Genomic DNA, 26,738 nt, shown 5'->3' with positions numbered 1-26,738 from the left:
GGTCAGTGGGGCGGGCCTCGGCGGCGGCGCGACAAGTCCAGAGGGAAGGGCTGAGGAAGGGGCGTGGCTAGGGAAGCCAGGCCCCGGCCACCCTCTTCCGGGGCTCCGCCAGCTGCGCGCGCATTCTCCCCCCCCCCTCCCCGCCTTCTTTTGTGGTCCGGCCCATTGCGAGGGTGACAGGAAACCCTGTGCAGGGAGCGCCGCCATCTTGGACCTGCCCGAGGAAGATCCTGAGGGAGCCGCAGGAGCAGTCGCCGCTGCCACCGCTACTGCTGCCAGTGCGTCTGCACCTCCTCGGCCAGCCCGCTAGCTGCCGGGGCCTCGGCCGATCGCCCCTGCCCCTCTCCAGCTGCGCCCGCACTCCTCTTCATCGTCCTGACGCCCCCCTCCCGCCCGGAAAGCTGCCCAGCCACCAGCAACCCCCCAGGTAACGCGGGCCTTCCGCAGTGTTCGTCCGGCCGAGGCCTCCTCGCCCGGCTCGCCGGGGGCCGGGGTGCGGACGACTGCGAGCAGGGCGGCGGGCGGGTGGCGCCGCAGGGCCGGCCCTGCCAGGCCGCGGCGAGCCCGGGGTCGGCGCCGGGCACCTCGGCGCCCGGCCCGACGGGACTCCCGTGCGGGGGCGGGGGGTGTCCCCGCGCTGCGTCCGCCCGAGCCTCTGGTCCTCCCCGCCCAGCCGAGAGCTGCGGGGCGTGCGGGGAAGGGTGTGTTCGGCCGCGCCTTCCCCGCCTCCTCGACCGGACCGGGCACACACGCACCTCCCGCAGGCCCCTCTCCCCGCTGCCGCTCTGGCGGACCACCCCCGCCGTATTTATCCACGCGGGCAGCGCCGCCTCGCAGCCCACGAGCCCAGACGTGGCATTCCCCGTCCCGGAGGCCGCGTCTGCCCGGAGTACAAAAGGCAGCACCTCGCAGCCTCGCCGGCATCTTGGACTAGCCCCGGTGTCCTTGTCGATGTGGGTAGACCGTGCACTTGGGCTGGGGAAGGGGTCTTTATGCTTGCGAGCTTCTGGTTGGGGTGAGGCCCTGTAAGGCCCCGGACACCCTCCGAGGCCTCGAGCTTAGGTGGCATGGAGAAGCGGTGGAGAAGACCAAAAAAGTTTTGGCATTTTGAGAATGGAAGGAAACACGGCGAAGCCAGCGTTTGTTTCGATGGTTGGCACCTTAACTGTGTGCCGGGTGCAGCCCAGGTGTCTTCCCACAGGGTTTTCTTCGAGTAGCCCGTGGTGATAAGCAAAGTTATCTTCATTTGCAAGGGAGGAAACTGAGGCTTGAAGTTACGACGTGACCGGTTGGTTCAGGATGCTTCCTACCGACCGGCCTCTGCCTGCACTGTGCCTGGTGTTTCTCCACTACCCTCAAGTTAGGCTAGGGTTACAGGCATGGCCACGTAAAATGTACCCACAGCTTAATTCCTTTTTCCCTACGTTTGCACTGGATGACAACTGACGACTTGTTTGTAACTGGAAGTCTGTAGTGTCACTCCTCCACTGCCAGTCCTCATTCTCCCAACTCCAGAGGGGAGATGGCACGGTTTTCATTGTATATTTGAAGACGAAACTGGGGTTCCCGGAGGCCAAGTGCTTTTCTGGTGGTCCCACACAAGTGTCAGAGCTCACCTGAACTCTTGCAGAGTTTACTGCTCATTTTGTTACTGTCACAACCGCCTTTTATTTGTATGTGGTTATTGGAGACAGACTTGACCTTGCAGTAATCCAGCTCCCACTCCTTCTCCCAACACCTGCCTGTGTTTTTTTTTCCACAGTTCTGCTTAGGCCCTTTTATTCGTGCATGCCTCGAGGCATGTGGTGGTTAAGAGTTTTGGAGGGTTTCTACACTAATACTGCCGCTTTCTAGTTGAGTGATCTTAAGGAATTGACTTAGCCTCTCAGTCAGTGCCCTTATCTATACAGGGGATAGTTGTACCTACATTTTAGAGCTGTTGCAAGGATTAAATGGGATTAAAAACCCTTAGCACCTTGCCTGGCATATAGTAGGTGCTCCATTGTAACAGTGCCAGGCATGTAGTGGTTGTTTAATATTTGTTGATTCAATTAAATCAGAGAGTTGTCCAGTTAGACCTGGGCCTGAATCTTCATTTTCCCTTTGGTAGTGTGGGACTGTGGATATATCAACTCTTAGTTGGTTTCCTTACCTGTAAAAAGAATTTTTAGGATAGAGATTGTGTATAAAGTAGCTGGCGTATATTAGGCATTCAGTAAGTGGCAGTTATTGTAAAGAGGTAAGATCCCTTTAGATTCTAATAACCTAAAAAAATTCTTTGAAATTAAAGCTACCTTTTAAAAAGTTTTTGCTTTTTAAATTTCATGTTAAACTTTATTGTTGTGGCATACTTGAACTGTGCGACAGAATTTGGAGTGTTCTTAAAATTAATCTTTATCAGTATTAAATATTTTTGCATAATCTTAGTAAGATTTTGTACTATTAGGGGAAACTTTTGGTTAAGGCAAATATATTAAAACTAGGGCACCTGAGAGATTTTTTATTTTTTTTTAAAGCATGAAACATTTTTGTGTGGTTAAAAATGTCAGGCATGGTTGGAGACAGCAGTGTACAAATAGAAGTATCAGAGACTGTACTTTTAAAAAACTTTATGTTCTAGATAGCTTTAAACATGTACAAAAGAGAGTGATACACTGAGCCTTCTCCTACCCATCAGCCAGTGTTAACAGTGATCAGTCTTGTTGATCTATATACACCTATACCCTCTCCACCAAATTATTTTGAAGCAAGTTTCAGACATCATATTTCATCAGTAATTTTTTTGCTATTACTAAACCTTTTAACTCTAGTAGTAAGTACAGGGTTTCAGTGTTTTGCCCTTTTAAGTACTTTCATTCTGTGAACAGAGGTGCAGTATTGGAGTACTTCTTATTCATAGCATACCATCATAATTAACTGGAAAATTTTGTCTTTTTCTTGACACAGTAAGGGATCTAGTTCCTAATACAAGTATGACGTTAAATATCTTGTCCAAAGTGAGTTTTTTTAAGTGGATGTTACAAATGGGTGGGTTATTTTCAGAGATTGCATTACTGTTGAGGAAAGGAAATTGACCACTCTCACTGGTTAGGTTAGATTATTAGATTAACTGCCCAAGTTTTGGGTCCACTTGTCTGACAGATCAAGTAGCATTCCATGTTAGAGGGCTTGTAAACAAATCAGACTGCTTCTGTTCTTAAGTTTCATGAAGGCAAGGAACAATGATTTTTGTGATCATTACTATATTGTCCAAGCCTAGTCCCAAGGCTTTGTGCTTAGTAGATGATCAACAAATATTTCTGTATTGGAATCACAAAAGCAGTCTATCTTGGCTCTGGTATTTTTTTTAAATTTTTTTTTTTTTCAACGTTTATTTATTTTTGGGACAGAGACAGACAGAGCATGAACGGGGGAGGGGCAAAGAGAGAGGGAGACACAGAATCGGAAACAGGCTCCAGGCTCTGAGCCATCAGCCCAGAGCCCGACGTGGGGCTCGAACTCACGGACCGCGAGATCGTGACCTGGCTGAAGTCGGACGCTCAACCGACTGCGCCACCCAGGCGCCCCTCTTGGCTCTGGTATTTAAACAAAATGTCTTGCATGTAAAACACACACACACAAAACAAGCTTAACTAATTTTAACAATGCAGATCAGAATATAAATCACCTGGAATATTTTGTGGGTTGTTTTTGGCCTGTGTTGTCTTGAATAAGTTATGTAAAAATTATACGGTAACATGTTCTAAGGAGTAGAATAAAATAGCTATATAGCAGTTGTGAAAGGATTAGTCAGACATAGTGCATAAGTTAACACGGTAAAAAAAGCCAAGCTATTTAAAAAAAAAAACAAAATGGGAAAATTACTGTCAATTATTGGAGGGAGTGGTTTTTGTCTGGTTTTTGAGGATGATCATATGATTGACTTCATATGATGTTCCCCATATTGTAAATGTGGAAATAATGTTGAAAGTGTTATGAAAGGGAAGTTTTTTGGTTCTGTTTAGTCTTTAATTTATTTTGTATTAGAATTATATTAAAATGTCTTAAATATTTCATAGTTTTTTATTGTCTCTATTTTGAATACTTTAGAACATTACTAGTGAATGTAGTACATGCTCGTACTGTTAGTCCAGGCATATATAAAGTTAATAATTTCTATCCTTTTTCTGCTCTAAATCCAAGTATTTATTTTTCACAATTTGGTGTGTATCCTTCCATATTACCTGTATACAGGATTGAGAGAGAGAGAGAGAGTGTGTGTGTGTGTGTGTGTGTGTATGCTATTGCATAAAATTCTGCCAACTTTTTTTCACTTAAAATCATGGATATGTTTTCAGGTTAATAATACATATATATATAAATGGTTTTTAAACTAAATGCGTATTATTTCATAATACAGATGTACTCTATTTAATCATTTCCCTGTTGATAGGAGTATAGATTGTCTCCAGGTTTTGTGTTTTTGGTTTTTGGTTTTTGGTGTTGTTTTTTTTTCTGTAAAAATGCTGCATTAAATGCCCTTGGACCTATAACCTTATGGACTGAAGATTTTGTATCTGTAGGCTACTTCTTGGTCAAAGGGGGATTTGGATTATCTTTAAGATTTTAAAATATATTGATTACTTCCCCCAAAATGTGGTAATTCATACTTCCATAAGCTGAGTGTATGAAAAGTACCTAACCTTCCCATCTACCAGCATATTTCAAATCCAGTCATTTATATGTCTGTATAATCTTATTTGGAGAGATGTTTGATTAATTGTATGGAGACCATGCAATTTTATTTTGGGGGCAACAATGATTAGTTTTTAGTGTGCACTTAGTAACCATTTAGATAGATCTCTGTGTATTGGCCTGGAAATAGATCAATGATTTTGTTAGGTGAAAAACACTCTGCATAGTTTTATGCAGTAGCATACCCCATTTTTAAATATATTCCTTACTTTAATGGCGATATGTTTTTCTTGTTCAAGAGATGATGTTAATCTAGGGAAATTTTTTGTTAAAGCAATATTAAGCATAGTTAATATTTAAAAGGGGCCAAACAACAATCATCAGTGCTTAATGTGCACTTATTAATCCTTTCTCTTGACAGCCAGGAAGCTCAGAGCTAAATTTTAGATGAGCTGATAGTAAAACTATGACCCTAAATATTTATTGTAATTATCCTCCATTTTTCTTTTGAGTTTTTGATTTTATTTTATCAGTCTACATAGCTACCTTAGAGAAAATCATGTTCTTTGGAATCAGGCCTGAATTCAGATTCCAGCTCTGCCATTTTACTAACTTTGTAGCAGTAGCCAAATCAGTGAATTTCTCCAAACCTCAATTTTTTCAGTTTTTACATAAACCTAATAATGATAATGACTCTGCAGAGTTGTGAGAATTAAGTAAGAATTATATTAAGACAAAGTAGGGAAACATAGTCCTGATCATCCCATGGTTTACTCCCAGCGAATGTTAATTTCAGAAACTTTTTTGTAAGTAGATATAATTTGAATTAGTGTTATCATTTATCCATATCTACAAATCCTGGTTAAAATGCATCCTCCGAATATAATTTTTTTAGTACTACTTAGAGTATTAAATTAGAACCAAGTGAGTGAACTGAAAAAGATATGTCTTCCTAAGTATCACAGAAGGGTTTCATGGTGCATCTCATAACTATGGAGGAGGTGGGATGGTGTAGTGGTTAGAGGGGGTTCTCTGCAGTCAAAACAGTCTCAGGTTCAGTATAGACTTGACCACTTAGCTTTGTGACCTGGGCATGTTACTTACCTATTGAGTCTTGATCTATAAAATGAGGATTATAGATGTTTATAAGAGTGTAGTAGTAAAGATTAATTGAGATTGCATGTAAAGCATTTAAAACATTGCCTGGCACATATTAAGTGCCTAATAAATGGTAATGTAACAGTTACATTTGTTATTAGTTTAGAAGTTATTCACCTGTATTTAATAATGCTTGTTGTCTCAGTATAGTACTTTTTTTTTTTTAATGTTTATTTTAGAGAGTGCAGCAGGGGAGGAGCAGAGAGAGAGGGGGACAGAGGATCCAAAGCAGGCTCTGTTCTGAAAGCAGACAGCCTGATGCTGGGCTTGAACTCAAACCATGAGATCACGACCTGAGCTGAAGTTGGGACACCTAACTGACTAAACCACTCAGGTGCCCCTGAACATAGTACTACTCTTAAGGAAATCAAAGGCATTGAATGAGAGCTTATCTTCATATGAACTTTATTCACATGCTTTTGTTAACACATGGAAAGAAGTGCATTTACTCACATCAGTAGCTGTGTACAAGTTACAGAGTATTTTAAGGTTTTTTAATTAGTGGAGATTATAGTGTTGAATGAACTCATGTTCTCAGTGTTTGAACTGGACCACCAGTTTTTGACTTTTGAGTAAAGGAAAAGCATCCTTAAGTAATAAGAAGAAAACTTGTTTCCCCTTCCAAAGCTACTTTAAAAAGTACATTCTTCACCTTAACAGTGGTATGTCTCATTCCATGTGCAAGAAATTCTGTTGAAAAATACTTTTTAAAAATCATATTAAACATGGCTAATATTTAAAAGGAGACCACTTGAATATAATTCTACTATAAATACATAATTTTGAGTGAATGTTATGCATAACATTATGTTTAAACCTAGGTAGTATCTTAGCTTATAATAAGAAAGGGAGGATCTGTTATGTTAGTGACTACAGTTGTAGATATTTTCTGCCTTCATTGTCTACTGAAATTACTAAGTTTGAGTAGCTTTCCTTTTTTAACTCTGCTTTTTGGGTCATTTTTAAGAAACTTGAACCAGAAAATTGTGTGGTGGGGTAAAGACAGGGCACTGGTATTCACTGTGAAATAGTGGTCATTCTCTTTTATTTGGGAATAGTGTGTGCTAATTAATGCCTGATATTTTGTAAAAATGTTTTGAAAATTGGTCATTGTATAGATAATTAATGAATGCTTGTGTGATGACTAGCACGCACACAAATTAATACAACTAGAATTGGTTTATAATTTCCTGATGAGACTTTAGAACATTTCAAGAAGATATTAGGATTGTTAGAGGCCTTGGTTTCAACATAATATAATGGAAGGCAGCAAAGTATATATAGCTACAAGTTTCAGTAAGAAGAGGGAAAGGAAATAGGAAAATCAGAAAGGTAAGAACATGAAAGACAGTAATTTCAAGGTGACTAAATGATTACTTTTCCCCAAGTTTGAATGGGAAAAGAGGAGCTTAAAAAGGAAATTAAAAGTTAATTACGGGGTTCTGGGAAGAATACAGGTGAAGAAGTTAATAACCTTTAAATATCATTTTTATTGTGAAAGAATATTTTCTTCCTTGTGTTTGGGATCTGGTGAATAATCCACACCAATTTTAGCCTCAGGACCAACCAAGTTCATTCTTAAAAGTTTTGAGTCCCCATTGTCTGGAAAAAGGGAAACAAATTATTATGTTCAGAATCAGTTAATCTAACTAGAAAAACTCCCTTCCTGTGCGAACTGGTTAAGGGAGTTTTCAGTGATGTTGAAGACTATTATAAAAATGTTACAACACGTCAAGCTGGAATGGGTAGCAGGGCATCCACTTTTGTTAAAATAATCTTACAGCTCATTGAGAAGACTCTACTGTGTCCTGATTGTCTAATACCTTACTGTAATGAACTTTTTTCTCTTCCCTAATAGCAGTTATATACTTATTTTAAATACATATTTTTTCTACATGTTAAATTTTATTATATAGTAATTTTGTTAGTTTTAGTAATTGAACTTCTACAAACGTCATATGTCTGGCTTATATAATGTGACAATTGACCATGACAGTAAAATCAGATTAAAAAATACTGGAAATTAAAATTTTGGAAATGGGGTCAAATATTTATAAGTGTGTGTATGTATAATTTTTTATCTTTTCCTTAAGCTGAAAACTGGTTTGAGAATAAATGTTACAGGAAATCATTACCAGTATTAGAATTTACTTCTTGTTTCTAGCACCTAGCACAGTGTCTGACACATTCAAGGCATTCATTTGAATAAATTGGAGAGGTTTTTTTTAAAGTAGAAAGAAATTAGAATTCTTTAGGTTAAGTCTATCTGAAGGTAAAGAATAGGCTGTGATCTTTAGAAATATTTTCTAATACAGGGGCGCCTGGGTGGCTCAGTCAGTTAAGCGTCCGCCTTGTCAGGTCATGATCTCACGGTTCGTGGGTTCAAGCCCCACATCGGGCTGCGTGCTGACAGCTCAGAGCCTGGAGCCTGTTTCAGATTCTGTGTCTCCCTCTCTCTCTGCCCCTCCCCCACTTGCATTCTGTCTCTCTTTGTCTCACAAAAATAAATAAATGTTAAAAAAATATATTTTTTCTAATACATAAACTTGCCAATTTTTATAAACGTAAGTGGTATTTTATGCCATTATTTCAGCTTCTAGAGTAGTATGTAGTAGGCATTTGATACATAATCTTCAAATTCTGTATTAGGTTGAGCCATATAAAACTGCAAAATAAATGACTTTTTAAAAATACAAGAACAACAGTTTCATGTGGTTTTATCTAATCCTGGCAGTAATTTGGTTTGGAAATCATATGATTGGTCTTTCTTTGGAAGCTATGCTAACCATGATTTAAAGTAGAGTTTTAAAAAGGATTATTTTATGTTTATAAGTTAGTGGTTACTTTCTATAACATTCTGTTGTGAAATCAAAGAGTCCTGAACAAGTTGGACATCAGTAATTCATTTGATCAGTTGATGAGTGGGGACTTCAAAGAGGAGGGAGGACTGTTCCTAAAAAATAAGGATTTTGTAAAGTTTATTTATTTTGAGAGAGAGAGAGAGAGAGAGAGAGAGAGAGGGAGGGAGGAAGCATTAGCAGGGGAGGGGCAGAAAGAGAGGGAGAATCCCAAGCAGGCTTCCTGAAGCGGGGCTCTCAGGACTGTGAGATGCGACCTGAGCGGAAATCAAGAGTCAGATGCTTAATGGACTGAGCCAACCAGGCGCCCCTACAGTGGTATTTAACTTAAGTTTATAAAGATTTCCTTGTTTGAAATTTTGTTATTGGATGTTTCCTACAGTGAAATACTGGAATTGTTCTGATATAATGGTTTCTTAATATTTCTATGGATAGTATGTGAGAATGTTAATATTCATCCAAGAGAATTTATGCATTTGGTCAATTTGAGAAATGTATGCATGCATACATTTTGTTTATAATCGTATGCTGTATTTTATATATCTTTAAAGGCTAGCAGCGGTCAACTGGGTAACTTGTGTATACTTGCCTTCTGCAGTAACACACTTTTCTTTGTTTTTAGTGCCACCATGGCAACTGCACCATACAACTACTCTTACATCTTTAAATATATTATTATCGGTAAGTTCACTTAACTTATACTCTTGTTTTGCAAAGAAAGTCAATGTATAAAATATTTATATACTAAAACTTAAGATACCACTCCAGAAGAAGTGTATGATTTTTTTCACTGCAAAATTCAAGCTCCTTTAATAACATTTATTTTTGCAGTAATATACTTTTTGCATTGTGGCCATGGATACTTCAATAGTACAGTGGTGGGTACCTTTTGAACTGATGTTGATTGTTCTTGAGGACTGCCTGAAAGCTGTTAATCCTGGAAATGGGACAGATTTGCTAGGAGTACTGATAACATTCCAAAAATATCATGAAAGCCCTTGGAGCCCTCTGGATTCCAAAAAGTGATAGAGAACATTGATTCAGAGTAATTGTGTAATATATATAATATGGTATTGGTAGTTTTTCCATTAAGTTTCAAGATATTGCTCAAATTAAAACACAATGCTATTTATCCAAGTATAGTTGTAAGAGCTCAGTTGAAAGTACATATACTTTATATATTAGACGATTGTACTGATTGTCACATGTTGATCATATGTGATTGTATTGTAACACTTTTCTTCACCAAAGGTTAAATTGCTGTAGTACAATTGGAGATGGCATCTGTTCTGTTGTGGTTTTCATGTAGTGTACGTGCTTTTCTTTTGTGGAATTCTATAAGAAATACAAGGAATGTGAGAAAATACGAGATCTAGTCCATCAGACTTCTAGAATTTTTTTTTTTTTTTTTAAATTTTTTTTTTTTTCAACGTTTATTTATTTTGGGGACAGAGAGAGACAGAGCATGAACAGGGGAGGGGCAGAGAGAGAAGGAGACACAGAATCGGAAACAGGCTCCAGGCTCTGAGCCATCAGCCCAGAGCCTGACGCGGGGCTCGAACTCACGGACCGTGAGATCGTGACCTGGCTGAAGTCGAACACTTAACCGACTGCGCCACCCAGGCGCCCCTTTTTTTTTTTTTTTTTAAATTTTTTTTTTTCAACGTTTATTTATTTTGGGGACAGAGAGAGACGGAGCATGAACAGGGGAGGGGCAGAGAGAGAAGGAGACACAGAATCGGAAACATAGAATTTTTTATTTCTGCTAGTTATATGCTGCCCTGTTTACTCCCAGAAGTCTTTTGCTTTAATGCATGGATTAAGGGAAAAAAACAATACAAAACTTTGAAACAGCTCAAAGTAGAAAATGCTCTTACAATAGTTTCTCTGTTAGAAAGCACTTCCTATCTGATGGTTATTAACTAACATAATTTATAACTTCAGTTCTATCATACTGAAGGTTAGGAATCGTCGGTCTGTACATCACATTGAAAAGTGACCTGTATGATCTTTCAAACTCATTATATATTAGGGAAATATAGCTTCAAATGTCCCAGAAATTTGTGATGTGATATGGTAGGGAATATAACAATCATTGTATATAATTATAAGAGTATAAAACTGAGTATGTAATTGCCACTTGAAATTTTTTTTTGAAACAGGGGACATGGGAGTAGGAAAATCTTGCTTACTTCATCAATTTACAGAAAAAAAATGTAAGTTCAATATATAAGGTAAAACATTAATACATGCTTTATTGTCACTTTCCTACTTTTCAAAAAGTGCCATTTTCACTATATGCATTTAAATACAACATTTCTTTAGAGAGTGAATTTAAATAGGTGTATATATAGTGAAATACACCTGCATGTACAGAGTGTTGATTTTTATATACCATATATAATTTGAGTTTCTTGTTTAGTTTGTTTTGATGGTAGGAAATTTTTTAAGATGTATATTACAGTGTCAGATTTAAATAATCTTTTCTGTGACTTCACCATTTTAGAAATTATTAGAAATTTGCTGCATGTATCATTTGTCAACTAAATAATAGATTGGAGATATTTAAATAAAATTCTTTCTGTATCCAGGACTGGTTTATTAATATTTGAAGTACAATTCTGTCTTGGGTGGTAGAGGAAGAGACCATCTTATTTTATGTAACTGATAGGCTGAATGTAGTTGAAATTGTTTCCATATAGTTGAAATTATTTTTATGGCTTGTTTTGTTTTGTTTTGTTTTTGCTTAATGTAACATTTTGTGAAAGCTCCAGCAGTCTGTGTGTACTTGTACCGCAGAGTAGTGGGTTTAGGTTTTCAGTGGCCTAATTATAAGGAAAGGACTAATAAGCTTGTCCTACTGGATTAGACATATATAACCTGCCAATATATAATTGTAAGTATATGTTAAATGTGTTTTTCTTTGAGATATCGATAGTATTTTCCAGGATAAAAATTTGACCAACAACTCCTAGAGTCTTAAAACCATTGATTGGTTTGTTATATGTAATGATTATCAGAAGTCTAAATAGTATAATGTTGATATTATGAAGAACTTATTAAAATCTTTATTTTTAATTTGCAGATTCTTTTAGTCCAGGGGTTAGCAAACAGTAGCCTGTGGGCCAAATCCAGTCACTGCCTGTTTTTGTAAATAAGGTTTTATTTCCACAACCATGCTCATTCTACTTACTGTCTCTGGCTGCTTTTTGTGCTTCCGCAGCAGAGTTGAGTAGTTGTGACAGACCTTTTGGCCTACAAAACTTAAATATTTATTATTTGGTCCTTTTTTTTTTTTTTTTCTAAAGTTTATTTATTAGAGAGAGAGAGAGAGATGGTGCAAGTGGAGGAGGGGCAGAGAGAGAATCCCAAGCAGGCTCCACACTGCCAGCACAGAGCCCAGTACTGGGCTCAAACCCATGAAGCCCTGAGATGATGACCTGAGCCGAAACCAGGAGTTGAACACTTAACCGACTCAGCCACCCAGGTCCCCCTATTTGGTTCTTTATAGAAGTTTGCTCACCTCTGTTTTAGTCCCGTCAGATTTCTTTGACCTCTGGGTTTTTGTTAATTTTTTTTCAGCACTAGCTTGAGTCCATTCATAGCCTACAAGCCTTAATAAGTCATTTGATTATCCAGTGGATTTTTTTCTGCTGGTCTTAATCTGAAGCTTTCTGGAAGTTGGAATATTATATTCTATTTCTTTTCCTCTCTAACAGTTATGGCTGATTGTCCTCACACAATTGGTGTTGAATTTGGTACAAGAATAATTGAAGTTAGTGGCCAAAAAATCAAACTGCAGATTTGGGATACGGCAGGACAGGAGAGGTTTAGGGCTGTTACACGGAGCTACTACAGAGGAGCTGCGGGAGCGCTTATGGTGTATGATATCACTAGGTAAGAGATTCATAGTTTTTCAAACTTCGTACTTGAAAAAAGAAGTCTACTTTAGGCAGCGTGGTCTCCTTTTTTATCGATGTAGGCATTCTTTAGTTTGTGATTGTGTGCCTATACATGAGCTTATTTGGGCTTTATGGTTTCTTCTCTAAATTGTTGTATAAGACTTGATGTATGTAACATGTTGATTTCCTTTTCTGAAAGTGGATATGACTGAAGAAAAACTTTAGGAGATGCTGGTGGAGCTAATAGAAGAATACTATTCTGAAAAGCAGCATCTGTTCAATTATTTGAGGTGAAATAATATTTTATACCAAACTTTGTTCTTTTCACTTCAGTAGAAAGCAAGCAAGTCTTGAGTTACTCTGTTCAGTCTCTAGTGTTAAAGACACTTTTTCAAAGTAAGGTCAGGGAAGGAATTAAGTAGTTTTGCTAATCCAACATGGTAGGTTATAAAAAGTTCTTATGCTTGCATCTGAAGGTGTTTGAGGTATTTAATTGTTCATTCACTTAAATTCTTTTTTGCTCTAAAATGGATTGAAATGGTTTGCAATACCACATGCAGCAAGATTAAGTTTATTTCAGCTTGGCTTTCTGGAAACTGAAAGTGCTTGATACAACATAACAAAGCTGGACCCTATTTGGGTTGAGAAAAACATGGAAAATTGGGCTACTTCATTAAACTGTGCTAAGCTAGCAAATGAACTGGATCACCTTTCATATTAACGCAGAGTGCCAGTTTATTATTATTTTTTTTAAAGTTTATTTGTTTATTTAAAGAGTGTGTGAACAGGGGAGGGAGAGAGAGAATCCCAAGCAGGCTCTGCACTGTCAGCTCCGAGCCCAGTGCCGGGCTCAGTCTCATGAACCATGAGACCACGACCTGAGCCAAAACCAAGAGTCGGACGCTTAACCAACTGAGCCCCCAGGCGCCCTGCAGAGTGCCAGTTTAAAGCATTGTGACTCTTGTCTTATTTTTTTGAGAGGAGGTAGGGATGGGTGAGTGGGGCCAAATGATAATTAGACTTTCAAGCATATTTCCTTTTGAGAAATGCTTTATATGTTTGCTCTTGAAGAGTCACAATACAGCGCACATTAACATGTTAGCACCCTGAGAAGTTCTGCAGAAAAAGTCTTTAACTTAATTTAGTTTGGTGTTTCCTAAGCTTATTTTATTGAGGAACACACTGGGAAATGTGGACTTAGAATGAAGATAGTGGCTGATTATAATTACAGTGCTTGAAGTTCATTGAGTTCTAGAGTTGGGTGATCTCAGGGCAAAAGGAGTGAAATAGCCTTAATGCTTTTCTTTATAGCCAGGAACTGGTAACATGATAAGTAAATAGTTTTGTGGGAAGAATATTAAAGAACCTGGCCATCTCTACAAGACATCCTTATGAGGGGTGCATTCCCGAAGACTTTGCATAATTAAAAACTCTATTCATTATTAATCAATTTAAATGTGCTGATATGTGCTTAGAGTTATCAATCTGTAATATAGTTGGTTTTATTTTGTGTGTGCTTGTGTTTTTCCCCCTTGAGCTTTACTGATAATATAGTTGACACATAACATTGTGTAAGTTTAAGATCTACAAAGTGATTTGATACATGTTTGCTTTTAAGCATAGTAACTACTTTTGGTAGAATATGTGTCTGTTCAAGTCATCAAAAGTACTTTGGCTGGAAACTGCCCAAATGCCCATCAACTAAGGAAGAGATAGACAAATGGGTATATTCATGCAATGGAGCATAATTCAACCATTAAAAGAAACTCCAATATATGCCATAAGGTGGATGAGTCTGGAAAACATTTTGCTAAGTGAAAGCAGTCAGACATAAAAGGCCACATGTATGATTCCATTTATATGAAAGATCCAGAATAGGCCAATTCATAGAGACAGAAAGTAGATTGCCAGGGGACAGAGAGTGAATGCTGATGGGTACGGAGTTTCTTTTGGGAGTGATAAAAATGTTGTAGGATTAGATACTGGTGATTGTTGCACAACTTTGGAATATATACTAAAAACTGATACATTGTATACTTTAAAAGGATGAGCTTTATGGTATGTTCATATCCCAATAAAAGTATTATTGAAAAAAAGTACTTCAGGCTTTACACCCGTGTTTTTCATATGCTACATTTCATAGTAGCATTAATCCTTGACATTTTGCAAACTTGAAAGTTCCTGCTTTAGTAATATTTTTTATTCTTGGCATTAACTATAATTGTTACATGATACTTTTCTAAATTGATAACATAGCTTATCATGGCAATTTTTTTGGCTATATCAGTTGTTTGATATGTCATTTAACATCCATGCCAAAGTTAGGGATATAGTTGCACTTTTTTTTTTTTTTTTTTAGCACTATTACCACTAATTAATGAATATTCTGATGCTGCTGTATTTATAGATTTGAAATTATGGTGAATTTAAGTTAATAAAATAATTACTAAAACTAAAGTTTACGTGATCTGTATACTTAAAAAGGATGTGTAGATTTCTCTGTTTACCAAAGTAATGGCAGTTTGTAATTCACTGTTGCTGCCAGCTTTGACATTTTAAAATTTACTAAAATCAGTATAAATATTTTTGTATTTGTGCTATTTGAGTTTTTGTGCACAAAGTAGGATAAATATGTGTAAAAGCAAAGTATGTCAGTGATGCAAATACTGAAGAGTAAAGTGATATGGCTTGTGCTTTTTAAAAATATTTGACCATTAGAAAATTATAAAACATCAGGAAAATGTTAGTTTTGTTCATTTGATTTTTTTTTTTTTTTTTTTTTTTTTTTTTTTTTTTTTTTTTACAGTTAGGTGGTGATTTGTGTGTAACATGATTTAGCACAGTAAAAAGAGAATCTTAGGACTCCTTTTCAGTTCCCACTGGGAAAGGATTAAGTGTTTGGAATATTCCAACTTTACGTAGGTACTGACAGCTGGAGATGATGGAATGTATTCACAAGGCTAAATTTGAAACACTTTGAGGACAGTGTGTGTGCAAAGGGTTCAAGGCCTGGCTCTGAAATCATTTGGATCTTTGTGGGGCTTCTGTTTACTTACCTGTTAAATGAGTAGGATGGATTAAAGTTCTGTGAATGTATTTAAATCAGAAACCCCTTTTTAAAAAAATCTTTTCTAATATTTATTTTTGAGAGAGAGAGACAGAGTGTGAGTGAGGGAGGGGCAGAGAGAGAGGGAGACAGAATCCGAAGCAGCCTCCAGGCTCTGAGCTGTTGGCACAGAGCCTGACGCAGGGCTCGAACCCACAAACCGTGAGAACATGATCTGAGCTGAAGTTGGACACTTAGCCGACTGAGCCACCCAGGTGCCCCCAATCCGAAACATTTTTAACCTTCAAAATTTTATTTGATCCTTTCGGTAGAGTCTGAGAAATATTAATACTATACTGTATTTAATATTGTATATTATTTAAATTTGCTTGCTCTCTTCGGGCCTGTTTGGCTAGGGCAAATGAGCCTATGAGTTTCTAAACTAATGCTTGGAGAAAGTGGAGAAATAAGGCAGTCTGGATCCCAAAATGATTTAGCTGCTGGGTAAATAAGAGTACAGAGTTAGAATAAACTTGCTCTGATTATCTAGGGACTTCAATTTCCAGTCAGATGTATTAAGTGCCTTTTTAAGGCCACATTTGTTTTAAAATTTTCTTAATGTTTTTATTAATTTTTGAGAGACAGAGAGAGAGCACAAGCAGGGGAGGGGCAGAGAGAGAGGGAGACACAGAATCCGAAGCAGGCTCCAGGCTCTGAGTTGACAGCACAGAGCCTGATGACACAGGGCTTGAACTTAACAAACTGTGAGATCACGACCTGAGCCGAAGTCAGATGCTTAACCGACTGAGCCACCCAGGCACCCCTAAAGCCAGTTTTTATGCTGTCGTATTCAACTTTCTCTTTAAGGAAAGGTGAATTTTGTATCGGTCTATAGCGTGACTGTCTTGGTTTCTAATTTGAAAAAGACAGATGCAAACATGTTTGCCACTGAACATACACCATTTGTGAGACATTTTGGTGCTGTGTCTCCATTTTGTGGTCGAAAATCTGGATGATTTAAAAATAATCTTAGTTTTTACTTCAGATTGTAAAGTCTGGGTTCAGAATTGTTTTCATTAATTTTCTGTGTTGTTCCTTGCTTGCCTATTGGTGTGCTTTATGAATGTACTTTTAAATGCAAGCAGTTTTCTCCTGAAATGTAATTAGAAAGTTGTTGGATTATTGTTTATTTATTTAAAAATAATAGGTTTAGGCTAGATTTTTGGAAAATATGTGTTTACATTCAACAGATTTTGATAAAAGTGAATATTTTAAATATTTATTGAAGTTTGTTTTTAAAAAATTGAAATGGCAATTGTATGTGGTAGTCATACACGTAAACTTTAATTTTTGCAGAAGAAGTACATATAACCACTTAAGCAGCTGGTTGACAGATGCAAGGAATCTCACCAATCCAAATACTGTAAGTTGAATAACCTTTGTTCTACAGAAAATTTGAGAACTACACTAACCCTGAAAGGAAAGTTATTTGTTAATAGGATTTTTGTATTTGAGTACTAAGAATGAGAGAATATTTTATTTTTAAATTAATTAAAGAGAAGTTAACCTTTTTTTTCAGTAGTAATTACTCTAGGTTTTGTATTTATACTTGGTTTTTGTTCATGTTTGTGGTTAAAAAAAAAAGTTATGGAGTGGTGACCTCCTGTGAGGTGGAGACTATGAAATCTGAAACAATCACTTTGAAAGGGATCTGCATTTGTTTCATAAAATCTTACCATTAGAATAAACTGGGAAAAATATTTTTTCTTTTTTTTTGTCCCCAAGATTTTATTTAAATTCAAATTAGTTGACTTATAGTGTAGTATTGATTTCAGGTGTAGAATTCAATGGATCGTCACTTACATACAACACCCAGTGCTCTTAACAAGTGCCTTAGTGCCCATCACCCATCTAGCCCATCTCCATCCACCTCCCTCCATCAACCCTCAGTTTGTTCCCTATAGTTAAGAGCCTCTTAAGTATTTGCCTCTCTCTCTGGTTTTACCTTAATTTTCTTTCCCTTCCGCTATGTTCATCTGTTATATTTCATCTTCTTTGTTTCTGGATCTCTATTATTTCTTAACAACTGCTTGTGAATCTACAATTATCTCAGTAAAATTTCAATTAAAGATAAAAGAGTTCTACATGCTTTAAAAAATTAGTTTTTTAATTAAAAAAATTTTTTTACCAAAAAAATCTCAACTATACTTAAATATTAAAAAGTAAATTCAAAAAGTAAGCATTATTGTGCTATATTTTCAAACTGCAAATTAAAAAAACTTTTTTTGAAAGCGAACATGAGCTGGGGAGGGGCTGAGGGAAAAGGAGAGAGAATCTTAACCACTGGGTGTGGAGTCTGACTGGGTCTCAATCTCATGACCCTGGGATCATGACCTGAGCTGAAATCAAGAGTCAGATGCTTATCTGACTGAGTCACCCAGGCACTGTAAAAAATTTTTTTCTTTTTAAAATGAAAATAAAAATTAGCTTCTTAGCCAGAGTGAGAAGATACTGAGATTTTAAAGGCCAACTACCAGGCTAGACTCTGTAGTAGCCAAAGATAAAGGTGCATCTTGGCCCACGGAATGTTATGGTCTAGTAAGGAGATAGCTGTGCACATGTGTTTAACCGTGCTGGAAAGCAGAGTGAAATAGGAGTTGGAGCAACTGGTGTGTGTGTTACTGGAAGTGCTCCAGATAAGCAGTGCTGTCTGGAGAATCCCGCTTTACAGAGAAAGTGATGTTTGAACTGGGACTGTAGAGGTGAATAAGGCTTCCAGAAACAGGTGAGGAAAGGCCGTGAGCTGTGACTGACTCTGAGCTTCTTCAGAATAAGGCCTGTGTCTTACTTGGCTTTGTTATCAGTGGTAAGATTAGCTTTTTTTTTTTTTTTTTTTTTTGTTTGTTTGTTTTTTTTTTTTAAATCAAGGAACAGCAAGCAATTGGTGGAACTGAAAGTTAATGTCATTTGCCTTTTATGTCAAGGACTGTGCCTGGAATTTTCATATCAATTATTTTAAACCCACTGTAGGTATACATACAAAGCTATAGATAAATGTTCATAACAGCTTTATTTACAATAATGGGAAACAACCTAGATGGCCATCAGTAGGTGAGTGGTTAACCCATCTGGTGTATTCATACTACAGAATACTCCTCAGTGAAACAAAGGAATGAACTGTTGATGCATATAGCAATTTAGATGGCTCTCAAGGACATTATGCTGAGTGAAAAAAGTCAATTTAAAAAATTACATTTTGAATGACTCCATTTGTAAAACACTCTCAAAAAGACAGAATTGTTGCCAGGAGTTAACAGATGGAGGTGAAGGCTATGAGTGGTGTGGGATGACTATAAAAAGGGCAGCACAGAGAATTTGTAGTGATGGAACAGTTCTGTATCCTGATAGTGGTGACACAGATCTGTACCTGCAATAAAATTGCATGGAACTGTGCACACACATGAGAGTGTACAGCTGGTGAAATTGAGTGCACCAGTGTCACTTCCCTGGTTTTGAAAGTCTGTAAGATGCTACTGTTGAGGAAGCTTGGTGAAGGGTCTTTAGAATCTCTACTTTTGTAAGCTTCTTATAGTTATTTCAAGAAAAATGTTAAAAAAAAAACACCTCATTGTAGAGGGTTCTTAGAGGAGTATAATGACAAGTTAGGCATGTCTTTCCTGTCTTATTTATGCCTCTTTAAATTTTACCACATCTTCAGAAGAAAGTGTTAATGGAGGAAAAACTTTCCTCTACCTTTCAAGATTCTTCTGGTTGGTCTAAGAAATAAATTGACAGAGTTGTTAAAAGTTTCTGGAGGTTGACTCGGGACCCTCTCCCTGGTACTGAGAGGGAAATACCCTTACAAATGGAGATTCTTCTTCTAAGTATAAATGTCTCTTAAGGTAAAGGGTAACTTTGGGTTTTCAGAGCTTTACCTCTGTCTGGTGTTTCTTAAAAATAAACTAGCTTAAGATAATTAATATTCCAAAGAGGCCTATCTTGAGGTGGCAAAATTTGCTCCCCTACAAAAGAAAATCTCTTAAGGTCCAGCTCAGATGTTACATTTTCTATAAAGTTGCCTTCAATTTCTATATGGAGGTTCCATACCTTCCCATCTTGTCTGGTATATTTTGTATCTCTGTCTTGTTAGCATGCTGCTTTCATGTCTCCTTTCAGGATGATAGGTAAAGCACGGCTTGGAACTTCTTAAGGAATTGGGAGAGGAGGCAGCGTTTCCATTCAGCTAGCATTTAAAATAATTTCTTAAATTATCTTTTATTTTTAAAAACAGCTTTACTGAGATAAAATTAGCATAATTACCCATTTAAGGTGTGCAGTTCAATTTTTTTTTTTTAAATATTAGAGAGCACACACACATGCATATGTAGGTGCATGAGCTGGGGAGGGGCAGAGAGAGGACCCCAAGCAGGCCCTGCACTGTTAGTACAGAGCCTGACACAGGGCTGCATCTCCCAGACTCTGAGTGAGGTCATGACCTGAGCCAAAATCAAGAGTTGGATGCTTAACTGACTGAGCCACCCAGGCACCCTGGTGTGGTTTTTTTTTTTGTTTTTAAGTTTATTTATTTTGAGAGAGAGAGAGAGAGAGAGAGCGCGCGTGCGTGTGCAGGGGAGGGGCAGAGAGAGGGGGAGAGAATCCCAAGCAGGCTCCATGGCTGTTAGTGCAGAGCCCGATGTGGGGCTTGAACTCATGAGCCATGAGATCATGGCCTGAGCTGAAATCAAGAGTCAGAGGTTTAATCGACTGAGCCACCCAGGTGCCGCACCCTGGTTTTTTGTTGTTTTTTTTTTAACTGAAATATAGTTGACATACAAAACATTTCTTGTTTTGAGTACTTGTCTTATAATGGCTCTGTATTAGGCCACCATGACTTTATCAGCCTTGATTTTTTTTTTTTAAGCTGATTTCCTTTTTTAAGTGTTCTTATTCTTTAAAAGACTGACTCCATGTGAAAATCTTTCCCTCTTTAGTGGGCCCTTGTCCACACTGATTGAAAAATGCTCACATTTGTTACACTGCTTAAGTGTTCTTGCTCAAGGTTTACATTCAGATCACAGTGGTTCTTCAGTTCGTTAGACATCGTGTTTTAGAAACAGGAGAGCCAGGTGCTGCAGTGTCACATGAGAAAAAGTTAATGGTGGAAGTCACTTTTGGTTGAAACCATCCATTCCTGTCTGCATCTGGATTACCACATCTGTTTGGAAGGGAAGGGAAGGGGGGGAATCACTCGTTAGTATGAAATAAGGTTATATATGGACAGAGACAGTTTATCCATAAATGCCTCCCCGCCCTCCCAAAGCACCATAACGATCAAAGCTCTGTTTCCAAGGCTGCAGACTTTTTTCTTAGAGCTTTTCAGAGCTGCCTTTAACTTTGGCCTAACTTCACCTGTATAAATGATTCCAAACTGAGTATAGATAAGTGTGTGTATTTTGCCTTGGATTTGAACTTGTCTGCGTATGTGTCCCCCCACTCCCTCTTCCCACCACCACTGTTCCTCACAGAACACAGACATTTGTTATCAGTTGCTACAAATGTAGTCCTGCCTAGGGCTAGCTAGTGTAAGGACAGTTTTTGAAGGTCACAGTTTGGGTTTTCTGCCTTGGTTCTAATATCTTCCTCCCCCTGACTCACCGAGTAAACGTTGACAAATTCCTTTGCCTTATTTGAGCATTGATTTCCTTACCTATAGCCTGAAGGAGTTGAACTAGTAGTTTAACTTTTTGAGGGTCCTAGAAACTTTAGAGAATCTGATGAAAACCATGAGCATTCTCTTCCAGGGAATGTACTTGTTGACAACATTCTGTGCTTAATTTCAGTGCATTCGCAGATCCCTGGGAGCTTGTCCGTGACCCCTTTAGTAAGCTTACTCAGATAAGTCATAACCTTTGGCCTAGACCAGTTGTGCCTCATGGACTGTTTTGTTTTTGAATGGCTTGCACACCTGAAAAATCTACTCTTTGCCCTTTATAGACAGTTTGTCAGCCCGTGGCCTAGATAATTGCTGAGATCCCTGTTAATAGTACTGACTTGATGATTTTTCATATGTGTCTGCTACATGAGATTGCTGGTACTTGGGTGTCCTTTTTAGGCCCCTGTGTTTTTTCTGTCAAGGTTTTTGGATTTCAGAAATTTAATGGTTGATTTAAATGGTTGCTTTTATTTTAAGATGTCTTTCTTTTGGTCACAAATTAGGTAATAATTCTCATAGGAAATAAAGCAGATTTGGAGGCCCAGAGAGATGTAACATATGAAGAAGCCAAACAGTTTGCTGAAGAAAATGGTGGGTTTCTTTTAAGATTTTTAATGGGGGTTTTGGTTCACACGTAGAATTTCTAAGGAAGGGTGGGATTTTGATACTGCAGATTATGTGACTTTTTTTTTTTTTTTTTTTTTTTTTTTAATGGCAACTGCTTACATTTCCAGAGTGAGGAAATAAAATGTTTCTATTTGACATCCGTGTTTTCCATGTTGGGGGTAGTGCAAGTATTTAATAACAAATATAAAGATTCCCCGCCATCTCAAGCTAACATGTGTTGTTTCATAAAATACTATGATAGGAGTACTGATAGCTGATGGGAAACTTTTATTCATGGGAAAGTTTTATTCAAGTGTTATTGAAGATAATCCCCTTTTGAGTTAATTTGAAATGTCTTAATCATAAGTCTGAATTTTATTTTTAGGCTTGTTGTTCCTTGAAGCAAGTGCAAAAACGTACGTATGGCTAAAATCATTTTCAGTTATGTTTAATTACATTCAAACTTCTCAAAGTAGAACCACACATATGGAAAATGGATTCTAATATATTTGCATGTAATAATGCTTATGGTGGGAAGAATAGTAAGCACGCATCCCTTTGTTTCCTGTTTCACATTTAAAAGTAATATTTTTTGTTAACTTTGCCTAAAAGATTGTACCTTGATTATTCCCGTTGGTAATCCAGGTTAATAAATGAAGTTGTGTTAGCATTTCAAAAGCGTTTGACTTTCACAACTGAGGTTGAGTTTGGCATCTTAGACTCAAGCTTGGTTAATCTGTTCATTTAATACTGCTGATTAAAAAGCATGACCTAAGGAAACAATGTCTAAGAATAATTAGAAGCATAATTAATTTTCTGATTGTTACTCCGTGTCCATTATTGAACCCCAGGCCTCCCATCTTCATTTATTAAGTCAAACATCTCTTGCTGGTGAGAAGCTAGCCCCTTTGTTCAGTGCCATCTGTATCGTTAGTATTAAGAGAACTGAAGTGTGAACATAGCCGAGCATGAATATATCACCATCACATGATAAAAACAGTATAGTTGGTGCTTGGCTAATCAGACCATACAAATCCTGGAATCCTGTTCTGCATGTTTTGAGATGTTTGTGTTTGGAATGCCTTCTCACAGTTACAAAACTGGCTCTTCATTTTCATTATATATTAGTGTATAACATTTTAATGATTAGAACGTACCCTGTTATCCAGTTGGGGCTTGTAGAAACAGCTCTTGGTACCGCGTTCACGTGCTTTTCCACAGAAATTATTTCCCCACGTTGCTCTCCTTAGCTCAGTCTTTGGTAATCTCTTGTTAGATGACAGTGGCTAAGTTGAAGACATCATGGCAGTTGACTAAAGGTTAGCAAAAGTGCATCATGTCTAATCTTTCGTGGAGAGCTGTGATTCTTGAATAAAGTTGTCGATTGCCTCTCAGGGGAGAGAATGTAGAAGATGCTTTCCTTGAAGCTGCCAAGAAAATCTATCAGAACATTCAGGACGGAAGCCTGGATCTGAATGCTGCTGAGTCCGGTGTACAACACAAGCCTTCAGCCCCGCAGGGAGGCCGGCTAACCAGTGAACCCCAACCCCAGAGAGAAGGCTGCGGCTGCTAGTGACCTCTTTGCCGTAGCTCCCATGTGACCTTTCACCTGTCTGTTGGAAGCAGTACTTTTTACTGCCTCATTGTCTTCTGTACATCTTACTGGGTTTAATTAAAAAAAAAAAAAAAAAAGGAAAAAACAACTCTGTTGTAAAAACAGTTTAACACAATACTAAACTGCTAAACAACTAGGTGTAATCAGGTTATCAAAGGCAAGTAGAGTAATAAATCTCTCCTGCATGGTAAATCTAGACTTTTTTTTCCCCCTTGATCGTCCTCGTGATAGGTATGTCACCAGTACATGATTTAAACTGAGCACTGATGCTGGACTTAAATGATTTTTATCCTTCCCTCTTTTTGGCAAGGCTTTGTCTTACTGTATGGTTTAATTTGATGATATCTTAAGCCTTTCTCCCCATCTTTAACTGTTCAAGTATGTCTGTTGTAACCAGTAAGTTTATTGCTGTGAAATGACTTCTGATGATAGAGAATGGGCTCTATAACTGCTTTTGTTTTGTTTTCGTTGGATAAATTTTCTGTCGTGTGGGTGGCATTTTTCTCGTGGAGGTTTGCTTCTGTCTTAGCCTTGCACAGGGAAATATCCACTTATCTTTTCTCGTGCTTAATTAATAGCTTTATCTTTTTTTTTTACACCATTTTATCCTTTTCTCTTTAGCAGAAAGTAAATATGTATAAAATTTGAAGGAACCGAACTAACAATACATTCTGTGTATATTATTTTAATGAAGAAAATAAATTGATTACTGGCATTGGAACAGTATAAAATACCAGTTTGTACAGTATGACCTATATGTGACCATGTTACTCCCTTCCATTTCACACAAGGAAATAGACACAACTGCAGTTCACAGGTAATACTGGCTTCACCCTCTGGTGCTGGCAGTGTTTGGGGACACAATGCTGGAAGGAGCTTCTAGCACGAGAGGATTAACACTAGCAGATTCTGTTCCATCTTTGCACCGTGGCTTACCTGCTGATTTTCTTAACTGTTCTTGTGCAATCGACAATGTGCTAACCTGCTTTTCTCTTTGTAAACGTTTTGCATTACAGGCTGCATTTCTTGCCTTACTGTATAGAAAAAGAAAAAAGGCTGGGTTTATTATTGCACATTTTAAGCTTTTATACCTTTATCTTCTTGGAATGGTGAGATTGTGGACCGGACAGTCAGAACCGCAGGTCTGCTGTTAAGGGATTTTAAATTGTGCATTTTTAACACTACAGTGAGATAATTTAAGGTATCCCTTGTGTTCTTAGTATAAGGGGCTATTTATGTCATGGGGGCATAAATTGTTTTGTAAAAGGGAAAGTGTTTCTAACGGTGTTTCAGTGTTTGCGCCAGTGTTTGCACCGATCCGATCCGAAGTAAGTTATTACTTTGCACTGGGTGGTTTGGCCACTGAAAGAATACTGTGTTGCAAGGGAAACGATCTCTTTGGACAACAAACTTCTGTTTCACCAGGTTCTTTACTTCTTTTGATTGATTTCTGATGGAGTTTATGGTTCAGACTGAGAATTGAGGTTATTTGAAGTAGGATAGGTAAACCTTAGTGTATTATCTAAAATCACTCAGCTCACCTGCTGTGTTTGAAATACACATTTTAAATCCCTCTTTACAGACACTAAAGTAAAAATAAAAAATATGACTTTCTGGGTTGTAAACATGTGGTAGTACTGGAGTATTGTATAGTCAATGTTAAATAAAAGCCAAAACTGGAATGTGCAGAAAATAGGATTGGGTTAATTTGTGGACTCATCTTTATTTTTGTCTTCGTTGAACTTTTTTAAAAACAAGATTCCTGGAGTAGATTGGTATATTCTGTTAAAGACCTAAAAGTGACCCATTTTGCTTACCCTGTTGCTTCACAAGGGACTTGCCCAGGGACCATGACCTGCTGGTGTGTGTATATATTTTCAAAAACAAAACCAACCAACCACCCATTGGGATATAAGGTAGCAATCACAAACTAAAGACTGTGGCTTGTTTAGGTGCAATACCCTGATTCCCAAAGTTAGTTACAGTGGGTCTTATTGTTTTCGTGACAGGATTTATTCAGACTGCTGTACTCTTCATTTGATGTAACAAAATGCTATTAATCTAAATATTTGTAAATAAAGTACCTGTATGTAGATTAAATTAAAATGGTTTGCATTATTTTCTGAATTACAATAGGATTTCGTATTTTCTTCAGGCAAACGGTTATCTGGCAGAAGCTGTCAGTTTTTATTGCAGAACTGTCCTTGTATAAAGAGAAGTCTGTATATAGCGTATAAATCCACATCGCTTAGTAATTGACCTACACTTTTATTCTTGTGTTCAGATCACACTTGCAGTGTTTAAGTTGACTTTTTTCAGCGTGAGATCGGCACCCTTGGTGCCTGATAGTGTTCTCCCTTGACTGTACTTGGGGCCAAATTCTGTTATTTGCATGTGTAACCCCCTATAATAAACTTGGGTGCTCAAAACCAGAAGAGCAAATTGTCATATTGTAACACACGTGTGCCAGACACTGGGCAAGTAGAGAGAGTGAAGTTCTTTAAATCTTTAATCCAGGAGAGCTCACTACCTCTGTGGTCACCGGTTCTCTGGGTTGTTAACCGTGCACCTATGAGGAGCCCCTCTTGATGAGTACTTGGTGCTCAGTACTCTTTATGGGTTAGATGTTCCAGTATGTTTTTCAGGGATAATAAAGTGTTGGATGCAGTAGCCTCGATTAAAAAAAAAAAAAATTTCTGGTGGTGATGTTCATGTCCTACTAGAGGTAGTAAAGTTTCTTTGGAAAGCTGTCTTTTGGAACCAGGTGTTTGGCTTCATGATTACCTCACCTAATTCCAGACTATAGTTTTGAGAACTCTTTTGCTCACATATCCATTGTTTCAAGTGTGATCTTTTTAGAAATGTGTGTGGTTCAATTCACTCCTTCTTAAACCGAAGAACATGGGAATAGAGAGGGTTCACGTGGCAGTTTAGAAAGAAGAATGGGAAAATGTGTCCCTGAAGGATTTCAGAATTGTGCAGAGGCCTGACTTCAAAGCATTTTGCGAAGACTTGTGAAAATGAAACAAGAATGTAATTACAAAAGACACCACCAAATCCATTTTTATTTTGGAAGTAGATGCCTTTTAGAACTTTCTGAGTGTTAATAGATTTTATGCCACTTTCATTATCTTTATTGTAATTATGTCTATCCCGTATCTTACCG

The 26,738-nt window shown here is 37.8% G+C and overlaps 1 protein-coding gene across 1 annotated transcript; it reads left to right on the top strand.

The window, feature by feature from the left end:
* Nucleotides 1-114: 114 nt before the first annotated feature.
* RAB14 (RAB14, member RAS oncogene family) lies at nucleotides 115-23,660 on the top strand. Its single transcript, XM_043565451.1, has 8 exons — nucleotides 115-427; nucleotides 9,313-9,371; nucleotides 10,853-10,906; nucleotides 12,410-12,587; nucleotides 16,995-17,061; nucleotides 21,855-21,942; nucleotides 22,343-22,373; nucleotides 23,353-23,660. The coding sequence occupies exons 2-8, from the start codon at nucleotides 9,320-9,322 to the stop codon at nucleotides 23,528-23,530; spliced, it is 648 nt and encodes a 215-aa protein (XP_043421386.1). The 5' UTR covers nucleotides 115-427; nucleotides 9,313-9,319; the 3' UTR covers nucleotides 23,531-23,660.
* The last annotated feature ends 3,078 nt before the right edge of the window (nucleotides 23,661-26,738 follow it).

The sequence above is a fragment of the Prionailurus bengalensis genome, chromosome D4 (genome assembly GCF_016509475.1).
Source record: "Prionailurus bengalensis isolate Pbe53 chromosome D4, Fcat_Pben_1.1_paternal_pri, whole genome shotgun sequence".
Taxonomy (NCBI): Eukaryota; Metazoa; Chordata; class Mammalia; order Carnivora; family Felidae; genus Prionailurus; species Prionailurus bengalensis.
Note: the sequence above shows the minus strand (reverse complement) of the source record. Positions and strands in the feature narration are given on the sequence as shown.